Source organism: Hyperolius riggenbachi, chromosome 3 (genome assembly GCF_040937935.1).
Source record: "Hyperolius riggenbachi isolate aHypRig1 chromosome 3, aHypRig1.pri, whole genome shotgun sequence".
Lineage (NCBI taxonomy): Eukaryota > Metazoa > Chordata > Amphibia > Anura > Hyperoliidae > Hyperolius > Hyperolius riggenbachi.
Window position 1 is genome coordinate 380,036,842 of NC_090648.1, and position 12,556 is coordinate 380,049,397.

At 45.1% G+C, this 12,556-nt stretch overlaps 1 protein-coding gene across 2 annotated transcripts in view; it reads right to left on the reverse strand.

The window, feature by feature from the left end:
• Positions 1-2,251: 2,251 nt before the first annotated feature.
• LOC137561590 (putative transporter SVOPL) overlaps positions 2,252-12,556 on the reverse strand; it is a 116,508-nt gene continuing 106,203 nt past the window's right edge. For both annotated transcript variants that reach the window (XM_068272899.1, XM_068272898.1), the window contains one exon: positions 2,252-2,429. In XM_068272899.1, the coding sequence (XP_068129000.1) occupies positions 2,418-2,429 (12 nt within the window). In that variant the 3' untranslated portion in view covers positions 2,252-2,417. The remainder of the gene's footprint in view (positions 2,430-12,556) is intronic.

Genomic DNA, 12,556 nt, shown 5'->3' on the forward strand with positions numbered 1-12,556 from the left:
GCCCCCCGCATCATCCAGTCCCATGCACGCCTCCAGGACTTCTCAAGAGCTGCTCCAACGCTATGGAACTCCCTACCTCCACCCATTAGGGCAGCCCCCTCCTTCAACATCTTCAAGAAAGCCCTCAAAACTCACCTTTTCACTCTGGCTTACTACCCCTCACAAGTGCTCTAAACCCACAGCTGAACTCTGGTCTCCTACCTCTCGTGTCCCTACCTCTCCCTTCAGATTGTAAGCCTTTGGGCAGGGTCCTCCTCCTTTTGTGTCCAACCTGATCATGCACCTCCATTACTATGAACCCATGCTAGGCATCTGAGTGAACCTAACTTGCCTAATCTCCATGCTCCATCCAGTGACTGACTAAGCATTACCTTGTACTCATACTGTGCTGCATGATCTGATCTTTCTTGTATTCAGGTATTGTCATTTTGCTGTATGTCACCCCTAAATATTGTATGTATCCCTATTTATTGTCCAGCGCTGCGTAATATGTTGGCGCTTTATAAATACAACAAATAAATAAAATATCTGGTGGTCCTGCCCACAGACGCAAAGATTTTGGCGTACAGTATGGCAGCTGGTCAAAGGCCTGGATCTTCCTATGAATCCATACACAGTTCTTCTGGGTGATAAATCTGTTGAGGTGGAATATACCAATCATAAGGTGGCCATACATTAGAACGATTATGGGCAGATTCGACCAAGAGACAAATTTATCTCTAATCGAATCTGATTAGAGGTAAATTTGTCTCTAGTCGGATCTGCCCATATACTACAGGCCGATTCCCGTCCGATTTCAGCTTGAAATCATCAGTGAATCGGCTAAGCCGCCGTGTCCGCCCTGCCGCTGCCCCCAAAATGTATAAATGTATGTAGTGTAGTGCATTTATACATTGCCTGTCCTGTAGCAGCTTCCGCACGGTGTCCGTCCATCTCGCCAGGTAAGCTGCATACAAGCTAGCGGCGCATAGCGTCTGACGTCAGACGCTCTGCGCCTTCGTGATGTCAGACACATTGCCGCCGGCGTGTATGCGGAACCGGCGAGATGGACGGACACCGTGTGGAGGCTGACATCGGACAGGTAATGTATAAATGCACTACACTACATACATTTATACATTGCAGTGGCGTGCACTTGGCAGCACCAATTTTCATCCAAGTCGATTATAATAATCTAATTGGATGGTCAATTGGTTGGGTGGTCGGCTAGTGTGGCCCCCTATAGACTGATCCAGCATATTGTTGGGGTAGCCAAGGTGCATCTGGCCTCTTTGTGGAGACAACCCACTCTAGTCATGGTGGCACTGTCCTCTAGACTAGAGGTTATGATTTCTCGAAACGTCATTGCCAAGGACTCTATGCTCAATTTCCAGAATACATTGTCTCCTTGGATAAGCCCATTAGATAACCTTTGACAAATCCTGTTATCCTAATGTAATGCTTTTTGTTATTTGGATTGCCTTTTCTCCCACTGACTAACTTGCTTAACCTCTGACCTTTATCTCAAGTTCACCTAATGGAAGCCGCTCTTTGCGATTAATGCTCATAGGTATGTGATTTTGTTTGTTACATGTTCCTAATTCGCACTTTTATGCTATAGTGGGTATTTATACTCACATGTAAATGTTTTCAATTATACTTAGTTACTAACTTATGTTTAGTTTCCCTGTACTTCGGTACTTATTCTCAGCAAAAAGATTTGAAACTAAAAAAAGGGGGGGGGGGGGGCATAGTGCTTTAGAGCTGAGCTAAACCAAACATTCAATGGGAAAGAAAATTCTTATACAGTACATTCATATTGATGTGTATATTATTACTGTTACCTTTGAAACTGAATTTTTTAAATAAAACAAACCCAAAACATTATTGCCATGCCTGCCTGCAGCTATGTACCTTTACTGGCAATTTTAATCTGGCACCTATCCACCTCCATGTAGTATAAGCGTGTACTTGCACAATCTATTCATAACACTCAAAATGTTGGTCGGCATACTACCTGGAGGTAGTACAATTGGTCAGTTGTTGGCCAATCAAAATTGGATCTGAGTTCCAGGCTTGACACAAATTCATACCTTCTCTGCCTACCAGCTGAATCCAGGGAGGAGGAGGAAAAAAGAAGCAGCTAGCAATAATACAGTGACAAGCTCATTTTGCTTACAAAACCTGGTTAGAAGTTTGCCAGGTTTACATTTTCAATTATTGATATACAGTCTGGAGTCTTTTGTACAATAATGTCCAAACTCCAGGCTTCTAACTTATTTTATTGTACTCAGCTTGGGGGATGTCTGACAATCCTGAAATCTTTATTTTTAAGAAATGCAAATTGAAAATTGAATTTTCTTCAATGATTCATTCACAGAATGGACCCAGGTTTTGCTTTTGTCCTTTCATATAAGAGGGCATGTGTCTACTCGTCTTCATCTCATTTGCTGTAAGAGAGAACCATAAATCTGTTAGCAGGAGAGATAGCATTAAGGTTAAAAAAAATTGAATCAACTCAAAATTATTAGGATTTAATTGACAATCTATACACCTCCATGTAGTATAAGTGTAGAATAAATGTGATTCTGATTCTGAATTTAGTTAATAGTACTGGGTTTGTGTACTTGTAGGAAGTTTCTCATAGTTACCTAAAAAATAACCGGAACTAAGAGATTAGAGGAGATTGTGAAAATTGCTTTTACAGGTAACCTGGTGAAAGAGTAATATGGTAGGTGTCATTACTAACTGATTAAAAAAAAGAAAAACCTTGCATGCATACATAACCAGAGAGAAGTTATTGCTTTGGGATGCTATAACCAAGGAATGGCAGCAGTGATTGCCAGTAAATACAGGTCGCTGCGGCCTTTTTGGGGGGTATACCCCCAAGTACATATGATCTGACTGTGTGGTTATTTGGGCACAGGGAAAAGCTGAGAGACAGCTCTCCCTGTGCTAGGTAATCTCTGGGAATATATCAAATATATTCCCCTACTGATGTATGTATCTTTTCTCGTAGGTGATATTTTCATAACTTAATAAAATGCCTTTAAAACCACTAGCAAGCAAGAGAATGCTCAAAATAATTTTGATAGTACATTTTCAATTGTAAAGTGCAGAAAAGTTAATTGGACCCTTGTGTTCCTCCACCTTTCATTTGCAGATGACCAACGCATGCTCAATAGGTCTGGAGACATGTTTGGTCTGTCCAGCACCGTTTTTTTCGTTTTGTTTTGTTTTTGTTTCGTTTTTTTGCAAGGCAGTGGTCATCTTGGAGGTATGATTCGAGTTATCATTGTTGGAATGCTGCCTTAGGATCCAGTTTCCAAAGAGAGGGGGATCATGCTATGCTTCAATATGTCACAGTATATGTTTGCATCCATGGTTCCCTTAATGAACTGTAGCTCCCCAGTACAAGCAGCACTTGTGCAGCTCCAAACCATGACATTTGCACCACCATGCTTGACTGTAGGCAAGATGCACTTTTCAGACCACAGGACATTGTTCCAGTAATCCATGTCCTTAGTCTGCTTGTATTCAGAAAACTGTTGACAGGTTTTCTTGTGCATCATCTTTAGAAGAAGCTTCTTTCCAGGATGATAGCCTTGCAGATCAATTTAATGCAGTGTGCAGCGTATGGTCTGAGCACTGACAGGCTAAGTCTACCCTCACCCCTTCAACCTCTGCAGCAATGCTGCCAGCACTCATACATCTATTTGCAAAAGACCTCTGGATGAGACACAGATCTCGTGCACTCAACTTCTTTGGTTGACAACAGCAAGGCTTGCTCTGAGTAGAAAACCAATATATGGTCTTGGCCACCGTGTTGCAGCTCAGTTTCAGATTATTGGCAATCTTGTTATAGCCTCAGCCATTTACAGTATAATCTTGTTATAGTAAACTCTGATATGGTAAACATTCGGGGATAGTAAACTAAATGTCCAGATCCTTTGCCAAGCAACAATATAAGTATATAGGAGTATTGCCTGGTATAGTAAACCCTGATATACAGTGGCGGCTCCAGGAAATTTTTTTAGGGGGTGCTATGCAGGTGCTGGACCAATTTCCGGGGGAGCTGATTCGCGCCGCGGCAAAAAATGGGGGTGGCTACAACCTGCGGCGCGCGAAGCGCGCCGCGGCGAAAAAATGGGCGTGGTCATGACCGGATGAGGGCGGGGCTAACTGTAATTTAAAGTGAACCCAGGGTGAGAGTGATATGGTGGCTGCCATATTTATTTCCTTTTAAACAATACTAGTTGCCTGGCAGCCCTGCTGATCTATTTGGCTGTAGTAGTGAACTGAATTACACCAGAAACAAGCCATGCAGCTAATCTTGTCAGTTCTGACAATATTGTCAGAAACCCCTGACCTGCTGCATGCTTGTTCAGGGTCTATGGTTGAAAGAATAAGAGGCAGAGGACCAGCACGGCAGCCAGGCAACTGGTATTGCTTAAAGGGAGATAAATATGGCAGCCTCAATATTATTCTCACCTCGGGTTCCCTTTAAAAGTGCAACGCAAAGACAGAGGGCCCAAGTTTTGGTGACCCTTTTCCCAGAAAATTCACATAATTGTGCAGGTTTTCTCAAGAAAATACACGGAATGTGAGCAGATTTTAACAAAAAACGTCCAATGACCCCAATATGCACAATCGTTATCAGATATGGCTCCAATATGCACAATCGGTAGCAGATATGACCCCAATATGCACAATCGGTAGCAGATATGACCCCAATATGCACAATCGGTAGCAGAAATGACCCCAATATGCACAATCGGTAGCAGAAATGACCCCAATATGCACAATCGGTAGCAGAAATGACCCCAATATGCACAATCCGTAGCAGAAATGACCCCAATATGCACAATCCGTAGCAGATATGACCCCAATATGCACAATCCGTAGCAGATATGACCCCAATATGCACAATCCGTAGCAGATATGACCCCAATATGCACAATCCGTAGCAGATATGACCCCAATATGCACAATCCGTAGCAGATATGACCCCAATATGCACAATCCGTAGCAGATATGACCCCAATATGCACAATCAGCATCACCTGAAAAAGAAAAGAAAAACCCATTTACTCACCTACAGCCAGAAGACCTTCTTTCCCGACCTCCTGTCCCGAGTCCCGACCTCATTGTGGCGCGCAGCGCCCGCGCGCCCACGATCCTCTTCCTTCCCGACGTCACGACGAGTCTTCCTGCCTGCATGCAGAGAGCAGGGCTACGGGAAAATGGCCGCCCGAAGCCATGCACTGCAGACTCGAAGTCTGCAGAACAGGGCTCCGGGCGGCCATCTTACCGTAGCCCTGCTCTGCTGCTTCGGGCTGCCGCTGTGAACTGACTTGGCGTCTTTTAGACGCCTGAAGTCAGTTCACTCCAGGGGGTGCTTTGGGGGTGCTTGGACAATTCTAGGGGGTGCTCGAGCACCCCCTTGCACCCCCCTGGCGCCGCCCCTGCTGATATAATACAACTTCGGTTATAGTAAACCTGTTTTTTGGCCCCTGCAGTATTCTTTATCCGGCTGTAGTTGCCTGGTGGGAGTGACTGTGATGTCAGCCTGGCTATGCTGTGCGATGTGCGCGGTACACCGCAGGTTAACTGGTGGTGCAGGGGGGATAAGGGAGTGGCTGTGAGGTACTAACCAGTGTGTTAATAGCAGCTGCAGTTTCCCATCAGGTCCGCTGGGAGCGGCGATACAGGATTGGTTAATTTGTATGTTTAAATATGATTGGTTGCTGCTGCCCTACTTTAGTTATATACATGTGAAATGGTGTGAAACCTGTTAGTCTGCATGCAGCAGAGCTTGAAAAAGGAGTGCTGCTCCGAAACGTCGCATTGAAGCCGTATGCCATTTGAGGCAGGGAACACGCTTGTCTTTCAGTTTTCTGCGGGCGTTTTCCTGTGTACTTTTTCTGCACACGAAGTGTGTTTCTATGCAGGAAAACGTGTGCATTTTTTCACAGCAGCTGATGTAATTGATAGAGAAAACTGACAAAATGTGCAGAGTCATCATGCAGAATGTCAGGTTTTTTTTTCTGCGCGCGAACTACATATTAAGTGTGAACTAGCCCATTGATTAACATGAGTTTTTCTGTGCAGAAAACGCGCACGTAAACAGTCAAGTGTGTTCCCTGCATCACAAATAAAAGAGCTTGAAGAATTTGATGGTGCCCGTCTTTATCTTCTACATTATCCGGCTATTGTGGAAATTGTGCGGGCACATGCGTCATACATTAATCAAAGATCCATGAGTTGGTGGGTGGGCTGGCAGCCACTTGTAGCCTGCTCACTATCTGCACACTACTCTGGGCCTGCATGGATTACCTCAAAAGCACCAACCTGTCAAATCAATGCTACATCTCATATGTAAGCTGCTGCCTGATTGGCAGTGGCTGGATAGTTTAACTGTTAAGTGCTCTGACACAGGAGACCAGGGTTCGAACCTCTGCTCTTCCTGTTCAGTAAGTCGATAGAGCTCCCTAACACTGCTACTGCCTGCTGAGCGCCATGAGGTTGCTGGGCAATCTGTTACTTATAAGGAAATAAACATGTCAGCCTCCATATTCCTCTCACCTGGGGTTCCCTTTAAAGCAGGGGTCCCCAACCTTTTCCGGCCCGGGGACCACTTTCTGACCAAATTTTTCCCCGGGGACTAGGGGGGGGGGGGGAAGGGGGCGGTGCACGCGACCTAGTGGACAGTGTCGTGCGCAGCGGGTTACGGGGGGGAGGGGGGGCTGGGGTGCTGCGGCATAGCTAACATAGTTGCCCCAGTATAGGGAGTTTAGTTGCCCCAGTATGGCTAGTATATTTACCCCAGTATAGCTAGTATAGTAGTACAGTGCCCAGTATAGCTAGTTAGTGCCCAGTATATAGCTAGTATAGTGCCCAGTATATAGCTAGTATAGTGCCCAGTATATAGCTAGTATAGTGCACAGTATATAGTGCCCCCCCCCCCCCCCCCCCCCCCCATCGTGGCCACTGCTCCTGTAGCCTTATGAGCGGGCGGCCGCTTCCTTTTTTTTTAGAGATTCCCCCAGCCGTTCTCCTCTTAGCAGCATGTCGTATTACAGCAGCGCACGCGTATTGCGGCTAGGGATGGTCGCTGGTTTCCGCGGAATTAAAAATCCTGTGATTCCGGCTGGAATTTGGTGATTCCGTTCCATTGTGATGGAACGGAATTGCTATATCACTATGGCGGAATTTCCACAGAAAAAATTGAAATTCCGTGGAATTTTACGGAATGCACATTTTTTTTCCCCACCGAACTGATTTCTGCCTAATAAGAAGAATTTCTGCTCAACAGACTTCCATATTTCCTCCCTCCTTCCCCCTCCGGAGGTGGAGGATCTTGTCTTCCAGGGAATTGTAGGATTTCAAAAGCCAGCTTACATACATTGGCTGGGAATCAAACCCAGGTCTAGTACTTGGTAGGCAGCTCTCCTCACTGCTATACCACCACCAACACTACATGCTGAAGCCAGCCTAGCATGTACCATTATGAAATATCCAAGAGAAAAATGGGCTTGCTTAGGGATTTGTAGGATGTCAAAAGCCAACTTACATACATTGGCCAGGAATCGAACCCAGGCCTACCGCTTGGTAGGCTGCTATCCTAACCAGGGGCGGACTGACCATTAGGGCACTCGGGCACGGACCGAGGGCCCGTGGTCAGGGGGGGCCCGCCACCCGCCACAGAACCCTGAGCAGGAGGGGAGACAGCCAGTGAAGGAGGGCGGTGGGCATAGCAGCGGAGAAGGGGGGAAGTTCCCCCCCCCCTTCTCTCACCTTGGGGCCCCCCTTCCTGGCTCTCCCCTCCGTAATCTGTAATGTGTCGGACAGCTGGAAGCGGCTGACAGCGGGCGGAGACGCTGTTCAGCCACCGGAGGGATCGCTGATCTGTGTGCAGCTAGTGTGGGCTTGAGAAGCCCAGACTAGCTGCACACAGATCAGCGATGCCTCCGGTGGCTGAACAGCGGTAAGTCTCCGCCTGCTGTCAGCCGCTTCCAGCTGTCCGACACATTACAGATTCTGGAGGGGAGAGCCAGGAAGGGGGGCCCCAAGGTGAGAGAAGGGGGGGGGAACTTCCCCCCTTCTCCGCTGCTATGCCCATCGCCCTCCTTCACTGGCTGTCTCCCCTCCTGGAGACACCTACAAGCCTGGCTGCTTATACTGGGGAGACCTATACACCTGGCTGCATATACTGGGGAGACCTATACACCTGGCTGCATATACTGGGGGCACTTATACACCTGACTACATATACTGGGGGCACTTATAGACCTAGCTACATATACCGGGGGCACCTATAAACCTGGCTATACTGGGGACACCTATACACCTGGCTGCATATACTGGGGAGACCTATACACCTGGCTATACTGGGGAGACCTATACACCTGGCTATACTGGGGAGACCTATACATCTGACTGCATATACTGGGGGCACCTATACACCTGGCTGCATATACTGGGGAGACCTATACACCTGGCTATACTGGGGAGACCTATACACCTGGCTAAACTGGGGAGACATATACATCTGACTGCATATACTGGGGGCACCTATACACCTGGCTGCATATACTGGGGGCACCTATACACCTGGCTGCATATACTGGGGGCACCTATACACCTGGCTGCTTATACTGGGGGCACCTATAGACCTGGCTATACTGGGGACACCTATACACCTGGCTACATATACTGGGGACACCTAAAGACCTGGCTATCTATACAGGAGACACCTATAGACCTGGCTATCTTAACTGGGGACATCTATAGACCTGGCTATCTTAAATGGGGACATCTATAGACCTGGTTATCTATTCTGGGGACACCTGTAGATTAGGCTACTTATACTGGGGACACCTATAGACCTGGATACCTGCACTGGGAAAACCTATAGACCTGGATACTTCCACTGGGGATACCTTTTGACCTGGTTACCTATACTGGGGGCACCTATTTTGGGGGAACTGCTGCCAGATTTACTATTTTTGGGGAACTGCTGCTGCCAGATTAAGTGTATTTTGAGAAACAGCTGCCAGATTATGTGTATTTTTGGGGAACCGCTGCCAGATTGTGTATAATGGGGGAACTGCTGCTTCCAGATTCTGTGTATTTTGGGGGAACCACTGCTGCTACATGTATTTTTGGTCATCCGCTGCCAAATTATGTGTATTTGGGGGAACCGCTGCTGCCAGATAATGTCTATTTTGGGGGAACGACTGCCATATTATCTGTATTTTGGAGGAACCTCTGCCAAATTGCATGGATTTTTGGTGAAATGCTGTCAGATTACATGTATTTTGGGGGGAAACACTATGGCAGAGTTCAGACTTCCCAGGCAGACCTTTTACACCACTGCTAAGGTCATGTATATTTTGCCCCACCCATGACCAAGCCCACATTCTGTTGCGTGACCACACCCATTTTTTGGCGGTGTACAATATCTCAAGATAACATATTTACTGTTGTCAATAAATGATTATATTTTAGTCTGTAAAAATATAACGTGAAAGGTGGGAAACACTGGTATGGGGGCTCCATAATCTCCTATTGCCCGGGGGCCCCATGAGTTGTCAGTCCGCCCCTGATCCTAACCATTATACCACCAACACAACACACTACAATGCTACAAATTGTAGAAATCAAAACGCTCAAACCCCCTACCAGTTCGACCAATGGGTGCAGGATCTGGGAAGCCAAGCCAGTCCAAAGATATGCACAAAAGGATCCGCAAGCCAAGCAGTGGTGGAGAAATGCTGGTATTTTTATTCAGAAATTCCACATGGCAGTTATTGTAAAATCACAAGGTTCAACTGACGCGTGTCGGGCTTACAATCTGCCCTTAGTCATAGTTAAAGATGAACCTGCAAGGGGAGGGCTTTATGTAGGACACTACAATGCTACATGCTGAAGCCAGCCTAGCTTATCAGATAACACTTCTGCACAATCCTTTGTTGTAATCGAATTTACCAGCCTATGCCTGTTTAGGAGCCAGCTGGACATAAACTACTTTAGCATTTTGGGCGTAGCTGCTACGTCCAAAATGCTGCCGCTAGTCGCCATGGTCAATTGCGTGCTCTCCCGCCGCTGGCCATTAGCACGGAGATCAATGAATGGGAACACAGTTCCCATTCATTGATCTATGTCCCCGTATGAAAGACCGATGCCGTCTACGAGACGGCTCCGTCTTTCACAAAGCCCATACTTTCACGTCCACGCATTGTTTCCATTTTGCGTAGTAATACTACAAATACGGAAGATATGTGAGAGGACATCTTGTGGCCAAATAGTAAAATTACATGTACAAACATTTTCTTATTTTTTCACATTTAAAACGAACCCCTTACCTCCCCACACTCCGCAATAGTTACCCCAAAAAGTTTTTTGTAAAGAAAATAAAAATTACACAATAAAAAAAAAAATACATAGTTACCTTAGGTACTGAACTTTTTTTTAATACGTATGTCAAGAAGGTATATTAGGCCTCTTTCACAGTGCGATGTTAAAGTCGCACGCTAAAACAACATTTAACGCAGAATAACTCACTGCAATGAAAAAATCAATGTCCCATTTACAGTGCACACGTTGCGTTGGTGTCTAACGCTGCACGTTAAGTGAAAGTACTGCTTGCAGTGCGTTATACACATTATTAGCTGCGTTGGACTGTTTGCACATGCTCAGTAATGACTTGGAAACATACTTCTCATTGCCTGTATGCTTTACTATATACGACCATAACGGGGCATTAGGTTGCGTTGTGACTTTTTTTGGGGCATTACGCTGTAATTTGCATTGAGACTTTAACGTTGCATCACAACACAACGTCCTACTGTCAAAGAGGTCCTATTGTTAATTTTTAAATGATGGGCTTGTAAATAGTGACGGATGCAAAACTGAAAAAATGCACCTTCATTTCCAAATAGAATATTGGTGCCACATATAGGGATAGGGACATAATTTATACAGTGTAATAACCCGGACAAATGCGCAAATAAAATATGTGGGTTTTAATTATGGTAGCATGTATTATTTATAACTATAGTGGCCAAAAACTGAGAGATAATAATTTTTTTCAATTTTTTTCTTAATTTTCCTGTTAAAATGCATTTAGAATAAAATAATTCTTAGTATAATGTACTACCCAAAGAAATCCTAATTGATGATAGAAAAAAACAAGATATAGATCATTTCCTTGTGATAAGCAGTGATAAAGTTATTGGCGAATGAATGGGAGGTGAAAGATGCTCGGATGCATAAGGTGAAACAAATTGAAGGCTGAAGTGACAAGAGTACATGTCTACCTCAGACACTTTCATATAGTGACTAGGAATGAACAAAGAGATGCAAATAATTCCAACTTCATGTAGGATAATGCAAATTCTGCATTCAAAAATATTCGGCTTGAAAATGGACCGATTAATTTAAACCTTGGTGGGACTTGTCCGTTTTAAAGGTGCATATATTTGCATAGAAAATTAGCAATTTTGCAAGTCCAAATTATTTGGGCAGCAGGATGGTGTAGTGGTTAGCACTGTCGCCTCCTTCATGATAATGGTAGATATTGAGAGAATTTGCATTGGAGAGATACGATGTAATGCAGAGCGCAGCAGGTAAAAAGGAGCCGGAAGCTCCCTGTTGAAAACAGTGCGGTCATAGCCAGCAATGTTAAAAGCTTAGATTAATGGCTGTAAATGGCAATTTGGGTGCTCGGATGTGCTTGATAAAATAGCAGGTACTGGGGCCACCCGCTATGCAAATTGCCGGCGCCTGCTAAGCCTCTATTTTAGCTAACATTGTGGCCTACACTGGCAAAATTCCGGAGATTAGGAAGCAAAGTCTTTACTGCTGGGGGTTCCCTAGGGGTTAAGGCTAGACACCACTGGGGACTGAATGTTAAGGTTACATAGTTACTTAGGTTGAAAAAAGACATACGTCCATCAAGTTCAACCAGAGAACAAAGTACAACACCAGCCTGCTCCCTCATATATGTACCAGCATGTGTGTACGAGTGTGACACTAGGAGGTGGATGCTTGACTGCAGGGACGTTTTGAATCTGGATGATCGCCGTCCCTGTAAGCAAGTATAGCCTAAGTAACAACCGGAAATTGATGGCCCCATGTGGTTTTTATTGCTTTCTGCGCAGAAAATTATTTTAATATATGTACTGTGGCTGGCTCTGTTTAGAGAGAAACTTTGAGAATTATATATGTGCAATAAAACTTTTTCACTCTTTATTACCAAAACGAGAAGTGCATAGACCAAATTTGTTGAAGTGTGTTATGATGCTCCCTCATATATCCCTGTTGATCCAGAGGAAGGCGGAAAACCCTTACAAGGCATGGTCCATTTAGCCCCAAAAGGGAAAAAAATCCTTCCCGACACCAGATGGCAATCAGATAAAATCCTGGATCAACATCATTGGGCTTTCCTAGTAATTGTAGCCATGGATGTCTTTCAATGCAAGGAAAGCATCTAAGCCCCCTTTAAATGCAGGTATAGAATTTGCCATAACTACTTCCTGTGGCAATGCATTCCACATCTTAATAACTCTTACTG